Source organism: Patagioenas fasciata, chromosome 14, assembly GCF_037038585.1.
Source record: "Patagioenas fasciata isolate bPatFas1 chromosome 14, bPatFas1.hap1, whole genome shotgun sequence".
NCBI lineage: Eukaryota > Metazoa > Chordata > Aves > Columbiformes > Columbidae > Patagioenas > Patagioenas fasciata.
This window is the reverse complement of record NC_092533.1, coordinates 11,366,651-11,394,014: the sequence shown is the minus strand read 5'-3', so window position 1 is coordinate 11,394,014 and position 27,364 is coordinate 11,366,651. Positions and strand designations below refer to the sequence as shown.

Genomic DNA, 27,364 nt, shown 5'->3' with positions numbered 1-27,364 from the left:
CAGCACTAGATGGTGCAAGAGACAGGCACAGCAGCCGGCTGGGCTGGGCTGGGCTGGGGCTTGGCCTGCCTCATGCCCCTGCACCACAGGCACCATATGTGCCCGTTCTGCCCCTGTGCACCCCCACGAAATTCCTACACATCCTATATAGCCCCATGCACCCCCATTTATTTACTAATACCACTATCTATCCTCTGCATCCCATACATTCTTTTGCACATCATGCACCTGATGTACGCCTGTGCATCCCATGCAACTCACAGATCACAGAATCATAGAACACCAAGTTGGAAGGGACAATGAGGATCATCTGATCCAACCTTCCTTGGCAAAAGCCCAGTCTGGAGAAGCTGGCCCAGTATCCCAATGTTGGGGAATCCACCACTTCTGTGGGGAGATTATTCCAACGATGTTTGGAAATTCTAGTGCACGTTGGGAAACACCCTGGGACATGATACCTGGGGAGCTAGGAATTACCAATCAAAAACAGATTAAACACCTCCTGAGAGGGATGCAGGTACTGCCTGGGGACAGAGGTAGGGTCCAGGTGGCCTCCTGAGGTCCCTTCCAACCAGTTTTTCCAAGCACGGTGCTCAGCATCCCTCAGGTGAGCACCAGCACCACCATCCCATGGTGCCAGCAGCTTGTGTCTGCTCTAAGCCAGTCAGCTCCAGGGGGACAGACATCTGCCACTCACCTCCCAGCATTCCTTGGGTTAAGAAGTGAAGAAATCAGGTGTTTAAGTAAAAAAAGTAGCTGTTATTATTAACAAAGCTAGAAAAAAAAAGCCTGAAGCATGCTTGAGCAGCATCTTTGCACAGCAAGAGAGTGACCCTGTGCACATCAACTGCCCAAAGCAGCAGTGCTGGCTGCAGCCCAGGCTCTCCCCACCAGCTGTCTCACAAAAGAACTGCTTCAGCACTATGTAAAAATTCAAAATATTTAAACACTGAGGTGCAAGAAGCTGCTCCAGGGCTGGGGGAGCTCTGCGGGTGTCTCCTGACAGCTTGTGCTTTCCCAGGGAGAAAAACAGAGGCAAAATAACTGGCAGGGGAGTGCAGTGTCTGTTTTGTTATACGCGTGGGGAAGATTTTTTTTTCCCTAAAGTAATTAAAATGGCCTCTTTCACACATGAGAAAGGGAGGAAATGGAACTTTTGCAAAGACCCTCTTTCCCTTTACCTCCTCCCCTATGGCACAAGGACTTTTATCCTAATACAAATGTAACCAGCTGAATATTTTCTTTTTTAAGGTCCCTGGGGCAGCCATCCAGTAACAAAAGCAAAGTTAAACAACTCCAAACAACAGCAGCAGAAGAAAAGGGGTGTGGTGGTGGAAATAATGCCTGGCTAAGTAGGAAATTTTAATGATGATACATGGAAAAAGTTAAACAATTAGAACTTGAATCAGTTTGGCCCTGGTCCCACCTCATTTAGTTAATAAATGGTACCCTGCATTGTGTTTGATCTTATACATTGCTTTTTTCCAAACACAAAAAGGAGCTCAGTGAAGGCTCCCAAGGTTGGGCAAGTCAGATCAAGGCAGCTGCTGTGAGAGACAGGGCTGCCATGGGGATAACAAGGGGGTCACAGAGGGCCCTCTAACACCCCCAGGTGCCCTGTGTCCCCGTCCCCAGTCTCGCAGTCAGGGATCACCCCAGGAGCTCAGCCGTGGGACTGACACTCCACAACAGCAGCACCCAGGGCAGAGGGGCTGGATATCGCAATAGCTGTAACACAGAAACACATCTGACATACGCATGCATTCAAGGATGAATGGAAAATCACTGGCTAGGGAGTCATAAGCATGTTAATTATCTGAATATGCACAGTAATTAGATGTGGAGTTCCACTGACCCAAACTTTATGAAGACCTTTCCTGCCACATGTGGATCCTCAGGGGCTTCCTTCATCTTTTAAAATATTTTTAGGCATGTACAAGCAACAATTTCCATATATGAATGCTTTACAAATAAAACCTTTTAGATTAAATATCTGCAGGAGGCACTTAACCCACGTTACTTCCGACTTTCCCACATACCAATCTACCACTAAAACCAGACCTATTAAGATTTAGCTACATAAGCAAACCTCTCTCTATGATACTTCAAGCCTGCCCTCACCCTCCTGATCCCCATGCTCTTGCCACCCAGCAGGTTTTTATGGTTCAAGGGTCATCAATGACAGGGTGGGACAGAGATTTGAGGGCCAGTTATGTCCTTGCCATGCTGATGTTGCAGCTCGGGGCTTGCGGATTGAGCCTGAGTGGTGCCACAGCCAGAACTGTGCAAAGGGATTCTTAAGAGCACTGTTTGCTTACAGCTGTACTGTGGTTTACATTATCCTTGGGCAGAAGGATGTTTTCCAGCCTGGGTACTGCCCAGATCCTTCCCATGGTGACAGGGCAGGTGACACCCTCAGCCCCACAGAGCTGCAGCTCCCTGACAGCCTGGGCCATCAGGTGGGAGATGGTACCTTGGGAGCAGCACTATGGCTGTTGAATTCTGCTCATAAATCCCATTCATGTTATGCACAGGCAGACATGATAAAGCTCTGGACCACTGCAGGCTGAGGGGAGCCAGCCACCTGCCATTGTTCTCATAACGGGCAGGGACAGGATGGTCCTTGCCATCTCTGGACCCGATGCATGCAGGGTCCCAGTAAGGTCTCAGGAGTTAAAACCAAAACAAATACGAAAAACACCAAACAAAACCAAACAAACCACAACATACAAAAAAACCCAAACAACCCCCAAAAAAACACACCAAAAGAAACACAACCTAAAACCAAACAACACCCCACCAAAATACAGATCAAACCTCAAACAAGGGTCTTAATGCCCAGTGCCATGAGAAGTGCAGCTCTTTGTCTCCAAGATGCTTTTTAAAGTTTATCCAGTGTTCTCCTTATCCAGATGCCAAGTGATGCCCACACATACGCAGCAGAGACACAGACGGGGACCAGGCAAAGGCCACGCTCAGTAATGCGAGACATAAAACGGACAATACAACTTTATTTCGTATTTCATACAAACAGCACCCTCCCCCTGTTGTACAGAGTTAAATAGCGTTACCTGGGGACACAGGAGCCTCACTTGCAGCAGCTCCCGCAAACCCCGTAATGTCAATGACGTGGCTTGAAACTGGGAACCAATGTGCCCTGGGCTGGGGTTGTGCGAGGCAGCTCCAGCTTCAGGCTCCTTGGGAGAGGATCAAAGGAGTTGATTACTCCTAAGAAAAGGTACTATGAGGCAGCCGCATGGAAACGTTGATTTGTGGGAACTTGGTTTTAGCTTTAACGAAAAGCCCCATGCCCAGTGCTCCCAGTGCTGTACTGGTGCACCAGCCAGGCGACACCGCCAAGGATGCCCTGCCAGCAGCCTGCTCATGCATTCAAAATGATGGCAATGAAACCATTTATGAATTTCTAAGTTGTTCCCTGTGCCAAGGCTGCAAGATGCCTGGCATCCCCCCGGATACAACCAGATGGAGTTGAACATGGGACAAGAGCTGCAGAGGGTGACACAGCCCCAGCGGGCAGCTGTGGCCATGTCTAGGTGGAAAATGGGAAAATCCCCCAGGATTGTTTGTGTTGTGAGTTTTCCATTGCTCAGCTGAGTTGGATTCAGTCCTGTGTTTGGGGGAAGCCTGAACTTTAACACAACAGACACCAGAGCTCAGCCCAGCAATGCATGAGGTTAACAGAGGAATACAGAACAAATGTTTCTGACAATCTGCCAACTAATGAGCTCCACGCAAAGGCCTGAAAACAAGGGCAGTAACACTTCCCACCTGATTATTGTTAGTCTCCTCATAATTTACAGTTGTCCCAAGTGTTACCCATCAGATGGTCCAACCTACCAAGCTAGGCTATGCAAATACATGAAAAACAAGGCTCAGCACTGTGATAAAGTTTTCCATGTGTTTCTTGTACTTTAGTAATTAAAAATCCCAACAGCAGGAGGGGCGGGTGGATGTTGGGCTGGTAGCAGGGATGCGCAGGGCCAGCATCCCTGCGGCTGCGAGGTGGTACCCAGCTGGTGGTACCCAGCCGAGATGCCGGGATGCAGGCTTGGGCAGCCTGCCGGGCACAGGGCAGGAGCTGCACCATGCAAAAATGTCTAAATGTGCCCACATAACACCCTAAAATCCTTATTCCCTCTGGGGTGCAGAACCTGTAGGAAGAAATTGCATGCCCAGCTCTAACCAGGATAACACTCCCAACCCTCCCCCAGTCCCAGATTTCTCAGACCCTTGTTATGGAGAGCCACAGGGGAAGGAGTGCTTTGGCCATTGCCCCATCTCATTTTCCTTTTCCACAGAATGGAAATGAGTACAGACATTTCCAAACCCATCCTCTCTCTCTCACAATAGGAGGAGAAAGGAGACTGTTGCAAAGCAGAACCACCCTCATGGTACCAAACACACAGCTCCTATCACCACCCACAATCGCACCCAGCAGCTGGGTGACAACCCTCTCTCTCCCCTCCAAAAATTAAAAGGAAAACAAACAAACAAACATTTCTCCAACAAAGCAACATCCCAAGATCCTCAAAAATGTTTCCTCATCAAATAAAGTAGATGACGGACCTGGTATACAGGTACAAATCCAAACCTGCTGCCTCTGGACTCCAGGCTCATACGTGGTCTCACTGCCACTCCAGTTACTTCCTAAGTGTCTAGAGGGATTTCATCACCACCTCCCTGGCAGACCAAGCTGGCAGCAGTCTGGGGATCTAGAAATAAAGGACTACAAAAATACAGCAAAAGCTGGAGAAGAGTCAGAACAGCCAAAGCAGGACAGGTGTGAGGCAGGAGTGCAGGAGATGGGAAGCGCAGAGGTGGGCTCCATGCTATCTCGTTGCCCTATAAAGGTGTTGCTCGGGTGATCAGATGACAGAATGACTGAATTAGGAGTGAAAGAAAGAAAAAAGAAAAAAAAGCCTTGTTGCATACTTAGTGTGGAGATCTCTCAGGGAACTTGGATCAGTCTGTCTCAGCCTTGAACAGCAGTGCCCCAATCTAGGGAATTTCACGGCAAATAACTGCTTTAAGATATCGCCCTTTCTGGGCACATCTGCCGGGGTGGGGCTGAGCCAAGGACCCTGACCCACTGGTACCACATCCCAGACTCCTCAAGGGGTCGGTTTTTAATCCTTTGGGCAGCCGGAGGGCAGGAGATTAAGGTCAGGATACAGGAGTCAGCTTCTTTTGTTAAAGTGCCTTCTTTTCTTTGAGCTTTTAAAACACCTTCCTTGCTTTTTCAGAAGGGGGGGGAGTGGGGTGCAAAAAAAAAAGGAATACTGGTTTTATATGAAACAGAGTAGAGAATTAATCAGTATTTACACAGATCGTGGATATGGTTATGGCACAGACTAATAACTCAACACAGCAACCCGAAAAAGTAGAGTGTCAAAAAGAAGGAAAAAACCTGTTCGTATGCTTTCAACACCATCCCCTGGAGATCCCAAGTGTAAACGGTTTTATCTAGGAAAAGGCATTTTAACTTGGGCTTTGGCAGTCGGGGTTGATTGCAGCCACATTGCGCAGCCGGCGGGGAGGACGTGGGTGGGCACGCGGCCGCCCGGCCTCTCCAGAGCGCAGCCCGGGTTTAGACAAGTTCAACTTTGGCGTTGGGATAAACAGCCACCACGTCATATCCCTCGGGGGGTTTAACCCTCTCCTTGGCATGCGTCTCGCAGTACAGCTGCTCCTCGATGAAGAAATACCCTCTCTGCTTCAGGTTGAGGCCGCAGTCATCACACATGAAGCACTCGGGGTGGTAGAGCTTGTCTCGAGCTTTGACGATTGTGCCCCTGGTGAGAGATGGGGAGAGCTGGAGTGAGACTGAGCAATAACCAGCAAAAACAGTTTTTCCTGCTGCCTTGAGTAAATGGGGTGAGTGAAGGAAAGGAGCAAGGGTTTTTCGGTGAGTTCCCATCCCAACATGCCAGCCTGCCCAAAGCTGCCATCCCGCTCCACTGTATTTCCACGTGAAGGGATGCTCCGTTCCCATTTATCTACAGCCCCTGCAGCACTGCATCACTGCTCAATGTAAAGCTGAGCCTCAAATATCACACTGAGCCCAGATCTGAACATCAGTAGCCGCATCCTCCGAGCACTGCCAGCAGGGCTGGGGACATGGGCACCACAGCTCATGGAGCAGAGACTCTCAGTTCACAGCACCAGCCAGAAACACTGTTACAGGTATTTACAGAGCAGACCCAAACCGCAAATCTGGCTTGAGCAGAATGTTAATTACAACGGAACGCAAATTGCAATAACACGAAGCAGAAAAGTGCCTATATTCTCTGAAGTCAGACCCAATATCCACCTGAGAGTAACTCATCAACAAACAAAAATAATCCACAGACCTCTTCTACTTGAACCTCAAAGCATTTCTCCCTCCGTAAGGCAGTGAAAAAGTGCCAGCGCTATTCATAGTCCCTGGGCAGTTACTATGATAAGCAGGGCAGAAACCATCCCATGAATCATCCCTGTTTAATGCAAGATTCCCTTAAAAGGGGCAATCCAAACTGTATTCCTCAGTTCCAGGTTTATGTACGGTTAGCAAAACCCAGAAAGGGATTCAAAGCGTTCTGCTAAAAATTCCAAGACATTCTGCTCTAAATTCTAACCCACAGGTCTGGTAGGACCTGACCCAGCCGCATCCCTACACCACCATCCCCACTGAACCGGAGGCTGTGGTGAGACGTGACACTTACACAATGCCGTTCCTGCAGCGGGTGCACTCGGGGAGCATCTGCAGCCCGGACACGGCCCCGCCAAGCTTCGGCACCGGGGACTTGATGTTTCGGGGGTTGCTGAGTTTGTCGAGTTTTTCACCTGCCAAGAATTTTAAAACAGCCACAAATTAAGAACTTTTCCTCTTGGGGCTTTTTTTTCTTTTTTTTATCCCTAAAGGAGTCAGATGAGTCTCTGCCTGTTACAACAGAAGCTGCAACTTGCTTGTAAGGAAGTAAAAAGCAAATTAGTGAGACCAATTATCTCAGAAGTCACACAGCATTCAGGTGTGCAGATGACCAGGGGACCCTGTGCTGACCCTCTGCTCGTCCTAATGAAGCATGAACAGTGGCAGAAGCTCTTGGCTGCATCAGTAGATGGTCTATCTATGCACTGTGATAGCACCAACTCAGTACTTGTATCTACTCAAAAGGTAAAGTAGCCTTAATCTAGAAATGAGAGATTAATTTGCCTGCAAGGCTATTTAGTGAGTTAAGATAGATAAATAGCAAAAATCTCAGAAAAGCTCCAGAAAGAAGAGATTCTATCACACCAACATTTCAGGTGCACTTGGTAGATCTACCATCAGTCAAGGAGACAGATGAAAGCCTTTTGGAGAATTAGGCAAGTTAAACCAAACAATAATAGAATTACATGTATTTTTCTTCTTAGCACACTCATTTAATCTCAAATAATCTGAAATAAAATATTGTGATAGAAGATAAGGTCTTCTATGGCACCAAGCCTCCTTTCATAGAGGTCCAACAACAGGAAAGGAAGGAATTAAAGTTTGGTGCATATGAACAATATCAAGGCAAAGTTTTCAGTGTTGCAACCCCACTCCCTACACATCATCTATCATCTACCCTTGCGCTTCAGACAATACAAACATGCTTGCTGCCAACCACTGTGACACTTAAAAGCTTCCAGTATTCACTGCGTGATTTTTCAGGGCTCACAACTGGTTGGTCTTTTGGGCATTTTTTGATCTGTGGTTCCTCTGTGATGGCCTAAGGTTATAGAAAGGAGAAGCTCATGAAGAAGGACAATGTATTTTATTCCGTCAGCTGACATAGTTCAGAAAATAAGCAGAGGAGCTCTTGGATGAACAAGCCATTCTTTGGTGTTGGGCCTCCTATGCTCCCCAAGCTTCCAGGGTATTTCAGCCTGTGGTCAATCTTCAATGTGTGTGTAAAGCCCATGATGCCCAGGAGATCTAAGCAGGGTCCAGGCACTTTCTGGCCCAGTTGTCCATATGCATTGCACCGGTTCTGGAAAATTCCACGTGGATCTTGCTCTGAAGCATCCACTCTGGCTCCAAGAACATCTTTGCATTTCCTAAAATGAATTGTTAGGACATGGAACTGGTGCATCATCACTGGTGGTCACTCGCTGATCCCATGCAGGTTCACACAGTATGTTTTAAGGGGCATTGCTCGGCTGAGCTTCCTTCCACTGAGAGATCCCCGTTCCCCCATCCAGCACATCTCAAAGCACTCACTGTCCTGACCCTGTCCCCAAGGGCCACCCTGGGGACATGCAGGGACCCTCACCCAGCAGACCCCATCTCTCCAGCTGTGGCTCTGATCCAGCAACCAACACTGCCAATGGTTCCAGCCAAGCATGTAAAACCAAAATAACTAACTTCCCACCAAACCTCACATTCCCAAGATATAATACAGTTTGGAGATGCTGAGTGCCTCAGTACGTGCGAGTCTGCCTGCCCAGGAGTGGTCAGGGCTGCTCCACGCCAGGGGTCCCCGAGCACTCAGCTGGCTCCAGCCAAGCTCCCTTGTCAAGTCTTTCCGCTGCCGTGCTGGGAATAAACCAAAATAACTGCTCAGGCTGTCGGCTTCCCCAGCGTGAGATATGGACTAGACATGCTCATCTGCCAACATTTAACAGTTAAGCTGTCACTGTCTCTCAGGCAGAACACTTGGATAAGCTGCTTTAAAGAGAGCGGGGCAGAGGGCGGGGGGGGGAAGAAAAAAAAAAAAAAGACATTTTACAGCAAAATGAGCCCTGGAAAGAGGGCTCCCAAAAAACTGATCATTTCTTTCTATTTACCAGTCCACAACTTCTTCACATTTTTGTGTCCTCAGCAAGGCAGCGAGATGCTGTAACTCCACAATCTTAACCGTCACCACCCCCGTTTGCAGCTGCAGTGCTCATCCTTGGCACACCACGGGCACCTACAGACACGGCTGCCGTGACTCCTCCAGCCTCCACCAGATCTCAGCAGGAAGCGCTGCTGCTTAAGAGTGCAGGATGGGGCTGGTGATGCTGAAGAAGATACAGCTTCCAGCAGAAACACCTTCCATATAAAACAGGTCATTGTCTGGGACACTCAGCTCTTCAGGAGAGGAGATTCAGACTTTAAAAGGACAACGCACAGCAGGCTCGGGCAAAAGTATGTAATTTTAGGCTTAAGGAAAAAGCAGCAGGGGTGGAAGCTGTAAAACAATCTAGCAGAAACACTTCTGGAGATTTCAACCACGCTGAAACATCACAGAGCTTGATGCCAGAAGAGATGCTTTTCACTTCATTTCTCATCCCTTATGAAATAAACACCGAGAGCATCGTAAAGGCCGACACAGGAGCGAGCCTGTGCCTGCAGCCCACACGTCCCCGCAGCACAGCACAGCCAAGAGGGCAGTGGCCGGTGGCAGAGCCCTGTGGGTGGCATCTCCAGCCTCCTGGTACCTGTCAGCATCCCCTCAGCCCCAGACTCTGACCAGAGACGCAGGGGCTGCATCAGCGATGGGCTGGCACCAAGACACTGCTGGGGTGAGCAGACACCCAGACTGGCTGGGACAATCACAGGGTCTGGGCACTGTCCTGGCATCTTTTCATCCTCCCCTTCCCCCAGCCCACCCCCTTTTCTTTCTTCCTTACACCCAAACAGCAGCGCTGGGTTTCTGTCAGCCCAGGGCTGCAGGATGCGAGGGGAGGCAAAGTTTCAGTGTTGTTCCTTTTCCCTGGCACAGAGAAGGGAGAAAGGCAGCAGTGTTATTAACTGGGATTTACACAGTTGCTTCCTATTTGTGTCTTCCTAATGAGGAGACCCGGGGGGGCAGCAGACGTCACCCCGGGAAGTTGCTCGTGCTTGCTCTCGGTGAAGGTACAACTGGAGCCTGTAATTAACAGCGGTTTTCCTGCCAGCCAAGGAGGGGCTGTAATATTTACAGGCAGTACTTCCAAGGCCGATCCTAATCTCATGCTTTGCAGATACACCTCAGTACCACTGAGCAAACTAAAACTGGTGGAAACTCTCAATGCTCAGAAGTTATCCGTGATAATGCTTCTTGTGAAGCAAAACCCAATATCCTTGTAGTCAAAGGGTTTTATATACATAGGGTAGTCAAAGGGTTTTATATACACAGAAACTGAAGTGCAACAGCCTGACTTGCTGTCTCTCACAGCTTCCTAATGAGATTTGCAGTAGTTAGTATTTTCCCATAAAATCTAAGTTCCTGGATTCACATGATCAGAGTATGAGGCTCTTGGAAGGAAGCAGAAAGAGCCTTGCCCTAATGATTGCAAAGCAAAGCCTGAAAGTTTGAATGTAAAAGCCCCAATGGACTTAAAGTTGAAAGGCAAATAAAAAGAAGCTGAAATGTACAGTTTGGGGATCTTATTACTTAATGCATGGAATTGGCTCCTGCCTGTGTTAACAAGAAGGACAGGAAGCTGTGACAGACCTGAGAAGTGAGCCAAGAGCTTCTGATCTCTATCCCTGCACTGCTGAGGACCATCCCACATCCTTATGCAAATGTCATTTACTTAAACAGGCCTATGGTTCTTCACCATTTATCTTATGCAACAGCTTTAGGTCATTACATTTCATAAACGACCTCGGGAAAACAGCTGCCATGCAGAAGCTGTTTGCAAATCCTACTTTCACACAATGCTCAAGTAATCCACAACATTTGTTAAGCCCCCAGATGCTGGCCTGAGCATCCAAAATCCTGATTTGAAACCTGCCATCCCAATGTTCCCCTTCACAGGGTGCTCAGACTCACCCCGTGCTAAGCTGAGCTGTAAAGTGATAGAAAATTTACAAACCCACCCCACCAGCTCTCACAGATGGGTCCTTCTGGACATAAGCAAGGGAAGGAGAAGGAGGTTAAGCTTGCAACAGCAATTTGGTGGGTGCAGGGCCATGAACAGGGTACAGAAGGACTAAACGATGGTTCAAGCTCCACAGCATTGCAGTGCCACAGCCCTGGTTCTCGGGAGGTGTAGGGGACTTGTTGGGACACACAATGGGTGACAACCTCCTTACCATTCTCACCAGCCTCCAACATGCCCTGCAAGTATCGGAAGGATCCAGACTGCTTAGGCTCTGAAATTGGCTTTTCATAATCCTGAAGCATCTTGTAGACATCTGACTCCACATCAATCCCATTTCTGTTCCGCGGGAGAGACTTCAAGGGGTCAAGGCTGTTTTAAAGAGAAGCAAGAGAGGCTCACGTCAAATAGAAAAAGCAGTTGTCAGCACGTCAGAGAGGTACCGAAATCTCCGCTTTCCCACAGATGCATGAAACACCTCTCTGTTCCCAGGCGTTTCTCTGCCCGGAGGTACGCCTGTCCCAGAACAGCCACCGAACCAGGGAAGCTAAACTCGTTCCCTGTTCAGCTGCGATTGAGCAACACAGCCAGGGCTGGCCCTGTTACCAAATGCCTTCAGGAAAGAGGGCAGCTGCTTACAAGCGTTGGAAATCGCTCTGCCACACATGGAATTTATTTGAGAAAAAAAAAAAAAAAAGGTAAAACAATGCATTTCATTAATTATGTAGGGCCAGGGAATCCACACACCCCTCGTACCACTGCTAGGGCATCTGGCATGGGGAGAGTGGGTGCTGCTGCCAGGCACAGACAGGACAGCAAATCTCCTTACCCTCCGCAAATGTCTCTTTTTAAGTTAGTGTTTCTGTAGGTGACTCCATTAAAAGATCCATTTCATCATCACAGAACACCAGGTTGGAAGGCACCCCACGGATCACCTGGTCTAACCTTTCTTGGCAAAAGCACAGTCTAGAGAAGGCAGCCCAGCTGCATCTTAACAGTGTCCAATTGCCAGAACCAGCCCACAGTTTAAGTGAGAAACATCCCCTGGGGCTGCACAGCACCAAGGATGGGACATGGAAGTAGCCCCACAACTACCCCCCAACCACACGTCCACCTTCAGCATCCAGCCCTGAGGCTGCTCCTTGTCTGTATGTGGCATGACTGGGATATGCCAAACAACAAATAGTCATTTAGACCATCATTCTAGCTCATTCAATACGTCCAAACACGAAAAGCATAGTTTGGAATAAAAAATATTTCAGGTGCGTGTTCAAGTGTCCTGCTAAGCAGAGACGAATTCGTGCTGTTGTGCTTTGCTGAGGCCCCACAGCGCAGTTCCCTGGGAAGGGGCTCCTGCTCCTTTTCAAGGAGAATGTCATCAAGGTCATCATAAAACCAATAAAAATAGAAAGAGTCCCAAACCCCATCAGACAGCTTAACATACTTAGCCATCATCCGACTCATTTTCTCCACTAGCATTATATTCATGCCTACTTAAACAAACAAACAAAAAACCTTTCAAAAAACCCCCCCAAAAAACAACAACAAAACACCAAGAAAAACCAAAACACCACCACCCAAACAAAATTAACTTTCAATTAATAATAAAAAAAAGCTTTATTTTCCAGGAGGGACCTGCCAGCTTCTCCAGTAGCTCCAGCCTCTCAAGGAAAGGGGCCGAAGCGCTGCTGCCAAGGACCCATCCCCATGACTCCTGGCCAGCCCAAACCTTCCTCATGCGCCCCCTGTGCCCATCTGCCCTGCCACAGCCCTCTCCTGCACCCACTCACACATTTTCAGTGAAAAGGGGCAGGTTTTGATGAGTCCAGCCTAATCAAGCACAAATTCAAAGAGAATGCACTCCTGACCCAATTCTACTCAAACACCCAAGCTGATCTCCTGGCTTTTGGCTCACACGCTGATAACATCAGATTTCGTTCTGTGTTTTTAGTGTGGTTCTCTTCTTTCCAACTTCATTAACTTTCCTGGAACAGCACAGGGAATAAGCTGGCTCGCAGCAGCACTGAAATACGAATTTGTGCAGGCACAGAGCTCCCAAGCTGAAAAGAGACTCCCTTCATTCTTTGTATTTGCTACAGACATTACTTTCTTGCAAAATATTTTGCCAGTCTGGAAAAGCATAAATCAGCAGCAGCGTAAACCATGCGATAGCATCGCAGTCCACAACCTGGCCTGTCTCAAAGTCCGAGTTATCCACCCAAACCATTCTTGGCTACACAAAAGCTTTTTCTTTCCTCTGAGCATTATTTATTTCCCAGTCTTCCAGACAGCTGCATTGAGCAGACCGTACATTTATAAACATCCCAGTTTACCAGGGTTAACTTTCTCTGTGGATACCTCCAGCTCCCAGACCGAGTGATTGCTCCTGGGTCTGTGGTGGTGCAATCCCCACTCCTAGGAGGGCAAAACCCTCCAGCCTGCCTTGAATATATACTTTGAAAAACCAGAACACTAACTTCTGTGACACTCCGTGGCATTAATCCCAGCCTTGGGACCGGATCTGATGCCACTAATCTACTCAGCACCTTCACCCACCTCTGAGATAAGTGGCTGAACATTCCTTCAGCATCACGAGCTTAAATTCAGTGTTGCAGTTTCTGCATACATACATAAGGACATTTTCTTCAGAATTTGGCATCTCAAACATCTATGCCTTCTTTTCTTTTAATTTTCTGTGTGTGTGCACATACGTGGAGCATCTCTGAAGTTCTGGGAGCACCACAGCAACACACACACCCCTGAAAACCGAGTCTGCAGGAAGAGCAGGGGGATCTGGAGCAGAAGCCTTGCTCTGGTCCTACCTCTGAGCAGGAGCGATGTGGAGCCCACTCAGCTGGCCCGGCAGAGCCGCCTCGGAGCCGCTGTTGGGGTAGAGCCGGGTCGGGTGATGGTGCTGCACGTTCAACATCTGCTTGCTGTCCACAGGGCTGCCGCCAGCCACATGGGGCATTGACCTCCTGCTCTGGGCAGGCCCATTGTCCTGGAAGAAAAAGCAGAAAAAAAAAAAGAAACAACAACTGAGATTTATAGTTCTTAGTACAATACACATGGAGAGACTGTGTTGGGACAAGCAGTTTGCAGTAATAATGTTTTATATGTGCTGCGGAAAATGGAGATAATGCAATGGGAAAAGGAAAACTCAACCTCGACCTGCAGTTAAATCTTGCTGAATCTGTGCAGCTTTCCTTCATCTCCAACCAAATGAACTTGCCTGTTTCTCCACAACGAGCCACTGCCAAGTATTCTGCATTTATTCTCCTGTAAAAGCATATTTGTTATTTCCGCAAAAGAAAGGCTGCAGGCCTGTTTCTCGTTTCACGTTACATCACCCCAAGAGCACTTATCGCTCTCCTGACTTTGGGGCAATCGCTCTGATTTACATTAGCAAAAGACGATAAGACCCAAGCTGTGCAGCTACACATGCAGGTTGGGCAAGACCTGAAGCCAAGGGGCCAGTCCTGGTACTTTCACTCACCTGCAGCTACCCTCACCCAAAAAGATCTGTGTCCATTTGGGGAGGTTTTATCCCAAAATAAGATCAGTCATTTACAGTGTGAAAAACACAATGGTCAAGGGTTTAGCTTGGTAGCCATGTTTTCATTTGCTTTTTAAATCCCAAGGCAAACTATGGCAATCTTTTTTTCATATGACTTCAAGTCAGGAACTCAGATGCCATTAAAACACAAGTTTTCCATATTATTTTAGCTACGTAAAACATTACCCACTTGTTTTTCCAAAGCTTTGTTAGTCAGCTCCACACACACCCATAAATCCAACAGTACCTACTGCTAATCTTGCCACAAGTCACTTGAACCAGGTTTTACCTGCTAACAGAGCCTGGGGAGCGACCAGCAGCCCCTTCCCCAGAGAGGGGCTAATTCCAGCTCTTGGGAAAAGCAGGAGAAAGACAGACACAGCCTAAGGATACACACCAGCTATTTCCAGCCGTGAGAGTCAGAAAGACGCCTGTACTGATGGAAGAAATAGATGCTTGTATAAGAGGTGGTAATCTCTTTAATCTGGTTTAATCTGTTTCAGGGCAGATCCCCAGCAGTGCTGCTTTGCATCAGTTTTTCAGTAGACTGATGCAAAACCAAGCAGGAAGAGAAAACACCGTCCTGTGAACAGATAGCAAAGCACATACTGCAGGGCTCTAACAAAGCTTACTTTTGACTAAAATAATCCAATAAATACTAATTGGAAACAAATGTCTATCACTGGTGCATAGCAGAAAACACTGGTGCTCCCAAGCCTTGTAAAAATGAACAGCTAAGAGAAATAAGAACCAGATCCTGCTAGGAGAAAAAACCTTGAAAAAGTCCAATAGTTCAGTTCTTCCTAAGGCAAAACTCCCATTGATAAAAACTGGGCTTAATTAAGAACTGCAAGATGGTGCCTTTGAGGTTTTTCCTGCCATCACCTGAAAAACTGCCGGCTCCAGCAAGCTGCTGGCACATGCACTGCCTCAAACACCCCGACAGCCAGCCCGAGCCCTCTCAGTTCTGCTCCCTCCACACACATGTGGGGAAAGCTGCTTCCAACATAACAACCTCAAATTATCTATTAAAAAAGGAATTTCGCTGCCAGGAATAATTTTAAGTGTTCCCCATTTCATATTCTTAAAAGAAAAAAAATATATATATATTACAACTGGGCTATGGGTGTCCAGTTCCCAGATTTACATTATTATTTCAAGGGAAATAAAGAAAACACTTTTCAACCATGACACAGAAAGGAAAAGAAGGATCATAAACATTTCAGGGGAAAAAAAGCAATGGGCCATTGCAAGCTACAGAGTTATGCTTTTGAAAAGCCATTATCATTAATTATCTGTGCATCAGGGTCCAGATGCACGCTCGGTCCAAGGGAAGCAGCGCCTGGAGCCTCACAGGGCAGGATCCTCGTGACCAGAATCTCCCTGGGCTCGCTTTGATCCAAGGCAGCTTGGAAAGCCTTGGCCATTTGTCCCTGTTAAGCTCAGCAATTTGTACATCAAGAGCAAATGTTGCTATAAAGCTAAAACTTATTGCTTGGGCACTGTCCCAAAGGCAGGAGAGCCCAGTGCTGGAAGTGTGATGTTTCAGAGCCCTCCCGAGCTGCTCGGTGGCCCCGGTTGTCACCAGCGCCCTTGTCCCCGTGGGAGGAGGATGCTCATGGTAGTGGCAGCTCAGCCATGTTATAAAGCCACAGGTGATCCAGTCACATCCGCAGGGAACACTAGGCTCCTCCTGACAAACACCAGAATGCTCCAGCTATGCTGACACCTACCAGGATCAAGATAATGGAGACAAAGCAGTGGATGTCCCTCAGCCTTTTCCACCAAGTTTTTTGCAGGCTTTGGTGGTTTCGTGTTAGGGGCACCCAACAGCTTTGTGGGAAACACAAATACTTCTGAGACCATACCAGGCTTTACCTTCCTTGTCGTCCTCAGTTTCTGTGCTACACAACTTTCCCGTTGCACAACAAGAGCCGTTCCCAGCACCGAGCTCAGGCTCCTTTCTCTCATCTCAAAGGCTGGTTCAGAGTTTTCCTGTGAGACCTCTTCAAGGCTTCGCATTGTGCAAAACACTCATGCACTCATACTCAGAAACCTAGAACCAGATGGATTTCTTTCCAGTTCTCAAACTCAAGATCAGAAAAAAAATTTCCCCCTTCAGGACCTAATTTGCTTTTCTCCGCTGGCTTTTTTTCCTGCTTTTTATGGCCTCTCTTAAATTAAGAGGGTTTGCAAACCCTTCCTAAAAGCTAGCCTGCAAAGTTTCACCGAGGAGAATTCTTTTAGCCTACAAAACAGAAACTTGCAGTTTGTTTTCTCACGCTTGCCTTCTAGGACCATCAATTACCAAGTGTAACGAACCTCCTGACACACACCATTTGGAGCTGTTGGAGCCCAGGCCTTCCCACTCCTGGCAAACAATTCACACAGCTGTCCTACAGCAGATAAACACAAGGAAGAGCTCACAAGGAGTGGTTTGGATGGCTGAAGTCCCAGTGCCTGAGAGCAGGTGGGTTTTAGGGTGGTTTTACATGCAGCAGAGGTAGTGATGCAGCAAGATGTACAGTGAGCGCCCATGGCCAGGGCAACCTGCTCTGGTCACCACCTTGCTGGAGATCCCCAGCCTGTCCCTTACCCACCAGGGAAAGGAATGAGCAGAGGAAAAGGGATTATTTGGAGGAGACTGAGCCACAGCAAAAAGAAAAAAGGTGCTGTAGCAAGCACCTGCCTTGGCTACCCCATGTCTAAACATCTCCTCCTCCTCCTCCAGAGGCATTTATCAGCCTTGTATGAGCACAGCCTGCGCCTTATCAAGCACAGGTAAGGGCTGCCCTTACAGATACAGTACTCCGATCCCGAGGAACTATTTCCAGCAGAAGGAAAACACGACACAGCGTATGGGAGTGTTTCTCTTGGCAGGAGTCGTGGGAAGCCGGGGCAGCTGGGCGCATGGGGCTGTGGCAGGAGCAGAACTTCACCCCACGCTGTCACAGGGCTAAGAGCACCGACGAGGCACCTTGGGTTGGCTACTAGAATCACAGAATAGTTTGGGTTGAAAGGGACCTTTAAAGCTCATCCAGTGCCACCCCTGCCATGAGCAGGGGCATCTTCACCAGCTCAGGTTGCTCAGAGCCCCGTCCAGCTTGGCCTGGGATGTCTCCAGGGATGGGGCATCCACCACCTCTCTGGGCAACCTGGGCCAGGCTCTCACCATCCTCAGTGTAAAAAATTGCACCCAACCTACTGCAACTCCTTCTGCTGAGCCTTGGACATCAAGAGCTAGATGCTGTCAGCTTTGCTTGCACTGAGCTGTAGCTCCCTGTATGCAGAGTCTCAAGCATGTTGTTCTTCACCACTTAAGATAGGAGGAAAAAAAAGAATTTAACTCATTTTTGGAGGCCTGGTTCTTGTCCCTATCACACAACGCAGCATCAAGGGCACAAAATGAGAAAAAATTCTTTTATACTTAAGGGAAAGATGCTGAAGAATAGGTTGCTTATATTTAATCCTGGGAATTCCTCAAAGAGCCAGAAATAAGGTCAGCTTTTTTTTCCTTCCTTATTCTACAAGCACTTATTCAATTTCCAGCAATTCCCTCTGTTTCATGACTGCTTATTCGCAAATCTTTTCCCCTATATCAGCTGAGAGTATTTCATTTAGCTACAGTGGGACACCAGACACAGCCAGCCAAGCAATGTGCACAAATCAGCAAAGTAATGAAGCTCAAATGCTTTTCACAGGACATATCGTTTCCAATTTCAGGAAACATATAGGGGAGCATTAAAAGAAGGAAGCTGAAGATTTCAGCAGAAATACAAATACACTCTGTGGCTTCACCACGCAGAGCCAACACGCACTGCAGATAACAGATGAACAGATGGGCTTTGCCCACTGATTGTGGCTGTGCCCCAGCTCCGCTGGAGCGGCTGAATTGAGGCACTTCCATCCCCCAGGATTTTTAGTTCAAACCTGTAATAGGACAGAAGACTCAAATTAAAAACTTCTGTCAAGCTAATCACTGCTGAAATAAGGGTTCCCATAAGTAGGAAAACGTTGGGCCAACTGGGAATTTTTGAAAGGTTTAAAAATCAGTCTCAGTCCCTGTCTCTTTTGGAGAGAGTTGCTCATACTTTGAAACCATCTTCTGTAGAGTCGACAAAAAGCATTAATCCCTTCAGATTTTTAAAGTACATCAAGACGAGCACACACTTTCAGCTGTCTGCTTAACAGGAATAATACTGGGATAGAAAGCTGGGAAGAGTTTAACTCACAGATTTAAACCTAAACCTGCCTTCTGGCAAGCCAAAGTCACCCGTGCTCACAGCCACGGCTGCTCCTGGTACCGGCTGAGTTCAGCCACGTTCTTCAGGGCTGTGTTTTACAGAGCTGCAGGAGTTAAACTGCCCTTCGCAGTCAGAGAATGTGCTATACTGGACAGTTTCTTCAGAGGTTTGGGAACTCACATTTGTATTCTGATACACTTTGGTAAAATACATCCAGCCTTACTTTCCTAAAGTTTGACCTCTTTGCTGCCTCAAGTTCTCCTAGTCTTAAGGAAAACATAAAATTCTTTTGACATTTTGCAAAATGCCCTGTTTGTCCTTCCCTTTTTAAAATATAAGGCTTACCTCTAGAGACCACAGGTTTTAGATACAGCTTTAGAGAACATCAGACTCCGTGTACTGATCCAAAGCATTTAAAGTTCATTCACTTCAGTGTTTCATATGACACCCTTAAAAGGCCAGAAGTTTGAACAAATATAGTCTCATTTTCCAGACTATCGGAGATTAGAACTAAAGATTGTTAATTTGAGAGGTCAATGTTGGGCCCTACAGCCTCCACGTAAGCACCTGATTCAGAAGAGCATTGAGCAATGGCAGCTTTGACACATCTGAGAAATGCTCCCCAGCACAGAGTTGAACACCCCTTCAAAATCACCCCCCAAAATCACCCCTCTGAGCCCTAAATCCACCCTGGAGCCCACTTGTGCAGCAGGGGAAGATCTGCAGGGCCAGGATCAGCCATCACGGGCATCGCCAGCGAGATGTTTATTTTCCTAAGCCCAGGGGAGCCAGTCCTGCTCTTGGTTATAAACACATGCTGCATCAGATTTAAACAGAGCTGAAGGTCATCAACAGCTTGGCTCAGCCAAGGGCAGTTTTCTGTTTGATGTACTTCAGACCCACTCTCTTCCTTTGCTTTTAAAGCCAAGGTGCAGTTCCTGCCTGTGGCTGCCTGTTCTTCTGACTCAAGGGGTACAGTCGGACTTGAATGACCTGTTTCTGACCTCTCCTGGCAGAGGGCTTTTGTGGGTAAAATCTTACTGCCTTCACTGCTGCAAGTCCCCTTTTATGCAAATGTCACAAGCAATTAAGCCTGAAGCCATATCCTAGCACATCTTGACACCAAGACATTTCCTAGCACATCCCAACACTCCCAAAACTGAAATTCAGCCTCTGCACAAAAGACAACCGCAATACGGCAATCTCCTCCTCTCCCCCACAGCTTTTCAACAGCCAAGTTGCTGCTTTGTCTCTGACAAAGTGGTGCAAAAGTCCCAGAAATTGAAATCCTATTATTACCCCACAGAGGAGCTGTACAGGATGGACAGCACTGTTTTCATTTGAATGCAAATAACAGATTTACACTGTGGCTGGTGTCTGCAGGAGCAGGATTGATTCTCCAGCTCACTGTCTTGAAGAAAGTCCCATGGAAAGCCCTTATGTCAAAGGGTTTCTCCCCAAAATTGGGGAAAAAGGGACAGTTTTAAAAGCTACACACATTTCCCTATGAGCACGGTTCAGATGTCCTGTCCAGACGGTCGTTTCACAGACCAAGCAAGCTTCAGTCTAACTTCAAAAAGCAATACTAAGTACAATCGCACTACTTAGCTCAGCTCAGAAGATTAACAGATAAGTAAAAAGGTCAGAGGCAGTTTGCTGAAGCTGGATGAACAGAGCGTCTGGGTAACTTTATGAGATTGACTTTCAATATTCTGCCAAGTTCCTCTTTTGGTGTATGACATGGTCTGAAGAAAAACTTTATCCATCATGTTCTTCTCACTACACTCCTTGCACAGTCATCAGCTAAACACCAAATTCATTTTTCAGATCTTTCTATAGTAAGAGACCAAACCTTTAAAGTCAGATGGTCTTTCAGTTAAAAGGCAGCAGACAACGTTCATGTGAGACACGACTCAAGCTGGAGCCTGGCTGAGCCCCAGCGCGCCCACGTCCCCAGGACAGTCTGTACCCAGACACAGCACTGCCATTAGCGCACAGCAAGTGATGTCTTGGGAGGAGGGAAAGACACTCAAAATGAGCCCCACGGCCTCATGCCAGGTCTTGCGCACACCGAAAAACACCCGTGGATCATCTCATAGTGGGCAGAGATACAGCCCCTGCAAGCACTGCTAAGGTTTGCTCAGCTTTGTGGCATTGGACCCAGCAGTCAGGCTCATTTTAAAGCTCTTATTTCTATATTACATGCTGCAATTTCTGCTGAAACCCCTGCAACCTATAGCAAAAGCATTACAGGAAAGTCTCCATCTATTCAACTGCTGTTACGGCAGGGAGCAGGCTGAGGTCAGCCGCACCACCTTCTGTCAGTGCACACTTCCAACCACAAAACCGTTACTTTCACAGGTAAAACACACCGACCTTTGCATACAGCAGCCTGGCTTTGTTTTTCAGGAGCAATTCCATAAACACATGGCTCCAGGAGCTGGGGCTTGACCAAAAGCACCCAGTGCCCTGGCCCTGGGCACAGCAGAACTGCTGGATCAGGAGTAACAGCACCAGAGAAGCAAAAGCTGAACATTTCCTGTGAGCTTTAAATGACATGTCACTTTTGACAGTTATAGCAGCCTTGACAAGAGTCATCCAAAATGTATTTCCACAGATGGGAAAGTTTCTAAACCACTTGTAAATGATGGCTGGGAATTTCTTAATTTCCATAAAGAAGACACACATCTCTTTCTGAAGGAGCGCTGTCACGAGAAGCAGCTCTGTGATGTAAAATGAGGTATTATAAAAAAAGTGGTTTTAGGGTAAGTTAGGAAAATATTCCAGCTCCATATTTGCACATGTTCTGCACTAGATACTGTATAGCACAAGGACAGCACACATCCAACCCAAGGACAACCTCTCACAATTAGAGAGAAATACGCTACACAGACCTTTCTCACGGAGCAAACACTTTTCCACCTCAATGTGGTCATGCTGATGGCCGCCAGCAAGGGCCACCAGGCCCTCCAGCAGCTCGAGAACAGCTTCACCCCGGGGAGAAGCCACGGTCCTCCTGCAAATCAAAAAGCTCCAGTGGGACTGCAGCTGCAATGCCACAACTTGATCCTTTAAGCTACCTGGCTCCCCAGCAGCCTCTTAAAAATTCACAGCAATGGAAAAAGGTTACCCAAGACCAGCAAGAATGATTAAAATGCATTTCCATTTATCTTGCCTGCTCCAGTGCAGAGGGCATGTTTTTAATATCAAGGGGGCATTTAACAAACAAACATAGGAGGGCTTTGTACAAATGTATTGATTTTATTAACACTTTCATTAAAAAACCCACAAGATAGCTAGGGATCACATGCTCTGCCAGACAGGAGGGCACAGAATATACTGGCTGCATTTTTTAAACACCTTCGGACAAAGTTCTGCAGACAAAGCCCTTCTGCACAGGCAATGTAAATACACGCGGACATGGGAGCAACTACCGCACTGCAGTAACATCACAGACTCGTGTTAAGGCTCAGGCGAGGTGCGAGTGTCTCCAGCTCTCATAGTCCTAAAGCTACCTCAGCCACTTCCACATGTGCACAGAACCAATACTCATGATAAAGAATTTTAGAAGAAATTAGAGTAGGTGAAGAAGCCTAAGAATAAAAGAATTTCTGTAAGTAGTATTTAACTTCCATCCATACAGGAAAACCGAATGAGCATTAATAGAAAATAAGCATCAGTGTAATCTCAAGGTATTTTTGCAATACAATAATCATGGATAACAAAGGTAAAAGAGCCTTGAAATTTCCTCCACCCTCCAGCAGCAGCAGCGCCCTCTTGCCAGATGATTATCAAGCCATAGCCAAGCTCAGCAACAGCCTAGACTCTAGAAAGGATTTTCTCTGTTTCCTAGTGTTCAGGATCATCTTGCCAGCCCTGGAGCACAAAGCTACAGCCCAGAAGAGCATTGCTCAGAGGATGCTCCTGTCAGTGCTCGACCTCAAACTGCTCCCACAGGGCTGTGTGTGTCGATCAAGCTCCCCTCTGATAGGAAATAAAGTCTACTACGCAGGAAAAAACCCCAAACCCAGCATAACAAGCGTCCATCTGGCCTCCTGTCTGCTCCCTCCTCTTTGAGAAGACGCTGCTGTTCCCATTTCATTGCCATCTGCCCACCTGATTTAACACTACCATTGAATCACTTTTCTCACCATTTGGTGTTTGGCTTAGAGAACAAACCTAAGGAGCTTAACACTAACAGGCAATGTCTTAATTTCATCTTTTCTTTCTGCTTACTGTCTCTCTCCTCCGCTCCTGGTTCGGGAATTGTTGCATTTTCAGATGTTATCATATCACAATTTCTGATTTTCTTTCTATAATCACTACCAGCAGCTAACTGAGAAAAAAAGCATCACTGGCAACAAGCTAAACTTCACAATGCAGAAATATTACGTGGTTAAAACCAGAAGGTGCCTACTTCATCAGCATGGCTTATCCAAGCATCTCTTTCTGTAAGAGCTAGGGTAAGGTACACAAAAATAGAAGCAAAAGCCTATTTCATATACCAGGATTATTGAAGTTCACTCAATAAAGATGCTCATTTAAAGAAGAGATATATAGAAGATTTCACATAAAAGGTTACAGCTACAGTCTGACACGTTACAGTGGTACTGAGAAAATTCTTTTGCTTTCGAATGACTGAATACTACATCACAAGAAAAAAAAATAAACAGAAGCACACACCAACTTGAGTGTAACCTCTTCACCCAGTAAATCAGATCAGCAGATTTCAATGGTGTATAAGCCCCTGATATTTGAGTGTGAAATGCTGCCTGAGCACCCGCAGTTCAGAGCTGATGCCGCTTACAGCAGCCGTCAGGATTCGGCATGTTTCTGCTATTAAATCAGCCCTCAAACAACACGCTGGGAGTTCCCACGCGATGGAACCGGGTCCTGTGCCAGGGCATTATCTCACCCTTTGTTTTCCCAAAAGCACCAGGCAGACATTTTCCCCGGCAGCACCAGGCGATGCCCGTGCGAGGGCTGGCGGGACGGCGGAGCTGGGGATCCCAGCAAGAGCTTTCCCAGGAGCAGCCGTGGCCCATCCCACCGCACCGACCCAGGAGGAAGAAAGGTCCATCACCTTGGGAGAGGAAATTCCACCTCTCCAGCTAGAAGGCTTTAACCCCTGGTTCACAGAAGTAAGTACGGCCTCTGTCATCTGCTTTTGCAAATACGTGTATGGAAGTTTCCTGCACAGCACCAACCCAGTAAGAACTTCAAACAATCCTCAGAGCCAACTAATCAAACGAGGAGCCCTTCCTCCTTAATAAAAAAAAGATAACATTTAAGACATTTAAGACCTTTTTAACACTGCTAAAATTGGTGCTAAGGGACAAGTTAGCACCAGACCTCTTCCCCACTCCATTGCAGGACACCACCACTGTCCCCAGAACTGGAACACCAGCAGCTCCACCTCACACCTGAGGCCTCAGTTGGACATTTGGGCTGGAGAAACCCCAGCTGACAGGGCACAGCACAAGAGGACCAGAGCATGGGGACCGGGACCACTGCCCCATCATCCCCACGCCTCCCCCTGCGAACAATCCAGGAGCCGCTCTGCCAGCTGGGTGGCACTGGCATGCCGTGCCCACTGGGACGAGGCTGATGACCAACTGCGGGAAGTGCCTCTCCCTCTCCAGGCAGAGGAAACCTAGCCTTTCACCCCATGTAGCTTATTTTAGCCGAGTGTCCAGGTTTAGGAGGACTTACATCCTATCCTATTCCAGCTTTGGCTTCACACTGCCGCTTAAATTTCTGCTGCAATTATTTTCACACCCAAACACTCGACCTATTGTCAATTAGCACAGACGGGGCTTTGCCCCATGGCCAGAAGCCCACATTTCCAGCCCCCCCAGGCCAGAAAGCTGCCAGTTCTGGCGGTATGGGAATGGTCATGAAAACAAACATCCTCTCCTTTTATTAGTACCACATGGTGATATTTTGTCTAGCCAGCTCACGCTACAAGAAGCCAAAGACAGTGGGATTTCCAGAAACTGAAGTATCAGAGCTCCCACTCTCCCCATTGGCCATGGAGGAGTGGCTGGGGACACTGCAATTTGTGTCCTCCTCTCTAGAGTCTTGCTGTTAATGACAAACCAGAGCAGTGTCGCTAACTGATAACTAAAGTCTACTTTTTTTTTTTAAATGCATTATTTCATGAAGGTGACTCATTGGCATCCTGTTCAGTGTCATTTCTGCTAATTGTGAACAATCAGCTCTCTCTACTTCCAGCTTCTTCAGTTGTAAGTGCAGATATTCCCTCCAGTCATGGCATTAATCAAAGTTTTAATAAGGACAATTGATTGTTCTCCATCTCTGAGTAGGGGTTTTCCACATGGCACAACTGCCAAGGCACGAAAGGTTTAGAAAAAGGAGAGCTCAGCAGCCACTCCATACCTTCCAAGTTCCCTTGCAAAAAGATAGCTGCAAGCCTCACTGCCTTCAAGATACAGATCGCACCCAAATAATACACTAAAATATGATCGTAGGGTACATGCTTTCCTAGAAATCACAGGGATTTAATCATTCTGCTTATGCTCATATGTTTTGGGGTAGGGGCCCCCAGCGAGAATAACTGCAGTCGCAAGTCAAAAGAATTTCAAGACATCTTTGCCCAGGATGATTGAAAAGTTGATAGAGTAAAACCTGGAGGAAAGACAGACATGTGCTCCACATTACTGGAAAGGCCACTTGGGGTAAAACTTTCAAAACCCTTTTCAAGGACAACCCCAAACCTCTTTTTGTGATTGAAGGGCAGAATTCCAGCAGATTTTTTTTTCCTTGTTTCCAAGAAGATTGCTTTCTTCCAGATGCGAGGAAGTGCACCTAAAGGTTGCACATTTTGAGCCAAGCTATTACTTTACAATAAGTCTTTTCTTTCTCGCAATCTAATAAATGCTTTTGCTCCAGGGGATGAATGAATCCAGCCTAGGACAGCCCTGGGTCATATGGCATCACTCCATAGGGGCCTTCAGCCATGGCTCCCAGGGACAGGACGCCTGCTGCAAGGTTCTGCACCCTTGGGTGCTGCCCATCACCCTCAGTGTCACACAAGTCAGAGGACATCTGCAAAACACAGGGATTAGGACAGCTACTAGCACACGTCCCACACTGTCAGCATGACCCATCCTTAAGGCACAGTCTGAGGAGTGTACACCCACATCTGGGGTGCACCCACAGCTGGAATCCCCTAATATGTGCATGGTACCTCCATCCCCTCTCTGTAAGACCAAAAAAGCCATTAAGCAAGACAACACAGAGATACAGCCATTGGAAAAGAGAGCAAGAGGAGGAACCTGCTGTCTATACCTGCACGTTCTTGTTCATACGCCTCTCTCGGTGCCTCACCACAAACACGGCTGCTTTACCCACTGAGTACTCCACAGATTTAGACATTTTCAGTGTAGGTCCGGATTTGGGAAAATCCATCTCTACTCCCTCATTATATTCTATGTAACTGTCTAATTTTTAAAAGGATCCATATGTAACATATATTAATAGCCAGATTCAAATCCAATCTGCACTAAACCTCAGAAATGTTGTATCTGGCAGCAGAACTGCTGCACATTTGGTCCTTATTTAATATTATTCATAGGGTTTTGGGCACATCAAAGTCTATTAAGAAGAAATATCTGTCAAAAAAGATTGCTGTAATTGATTAATGAATCAAACATGGCCAGAACTCAAAGCCTAAGCACACAGATCACACTACCCTGTCAATCAGCACAGGAAAGACGAGCAGACCTGTGAGTTGTTCAAGTGCAATACCAGGCTGGGTTTGCTGGTGCTGCTGTTCTGTAAACTGCTCTATCTGCTGCCCCAGGTACAAACAGACCCTGGGTGTGCTGTGCTGGAATCAGGCAGCATCCACAGGAAGGTTCCAATAACTCCATTAAATGATGCCGAGCACCAGCCTTGTCACCAGCCTCGATGGGGGTCCGATGCTGGGTACTACCCCCCCCGCACCACTGCCCAGCCTCCTTGTGCCACCTGTGAGCTGATTCAACAAAGCCTACCGTGGGTGGAAGGCAGTTACAGAGCTGGGTTTATGCCAACTCAGTTCAGGGATCTGGTTCACCACAGGAGCTTTACCAACTCAAGGAAAGCACAACAAGACCTGCACGGAAAAGTCTAACAAACAATACTTTAAAAACCACACACAAAAACCCAACCTCTGGAAGGACGGCAGGCAGAGCAGAGGGCTGTCCAGGTTCCAGAGAGACCAGCCTGCGCGCAGGGCTGCTGCTGCGTACCTGTGGGTCCGGCTCTATGTTGATCCGGTACGCTTGAGCCTTGCCATCTTCCAGAACAGGGGGTGACCAGGTCTTCCCATCAGTTCTGCAATGGGAAAGTAATTAAATTCAACTTAAATGGCTTACAAAAAAACAAACAAACAAAAACACCCACCAAACACACGCAGAGAACCCCAAACAGAACATGACAAACAAACTTCTCAAAAACAAACAAACAAAAGAAACCAAAACACACTACCAGCAAAACCCCAAACATATATAACACAGTACACAGGCCTGCAGGGGAATGAATATGTAAATGCATTTGTCTAAAATTATCCTCAGAAATAGTACAAGGGTGAATAGAAAAAATGCCAGTACCATGCTATTAAAACCATGAGGCTCAAAACCATTCCCGAGCTACAGGTTCCAACTTAGATGGAGTTTCAGATACAAAATTATCTCAGTTCAAGAAATCAGGAGACAGACCTGGGGTGGTTCTTGTTTTGCATATCCTT

The 27,364-nt window shown here is 47.2% G+C and overlaps 1 protein-coding gene across 2 annotated transcripts in view; it reads right to left on the bottom strand.

Annotated features, from left to right (window-relative positions):
- Window positions 1–2,991: 2,991 nt before the first annotated feature.
- The window catches only part of PDLIM4 (PDZ and LIM domain 4), a 51,074-nt gene continuing 26,701 nt past the window's right edge, over window positions 2,992–27,364 (bottom strand). The window contains exons 3-7 of one of the 2 annotated variants that reach the window (XM_065849267.2): window positions 26,787–26,952; window positions 13,635–13,813; window positions 11,027–11,184; window positions 6,723–6,843; window positions 2,992–5,813 (exon numbers count right to left, since the gene is read on the bottom strand). In XM_065849267.2, coding sequence (XP_065705339.1) covers window positions 5,609–5,813; window positions 6,723–6,843; window positions 11,027–11,184; window positions 13,635–13,813; window positions 26,787–26,952 — 829 coding nt within the window. In that variant the 3' untranslated portion in view covers window positions 2,992–5,608. The remainder of the gene's footprint in view (window positions 5,814–6,722; window positions 6,844–11,026; window positions 11,185–13,634; window positions 13,814–26,786; window positions 26,953–27,364) is intronic. The other variant, XM_065849268.2, reaches the window with a different exon arrangement.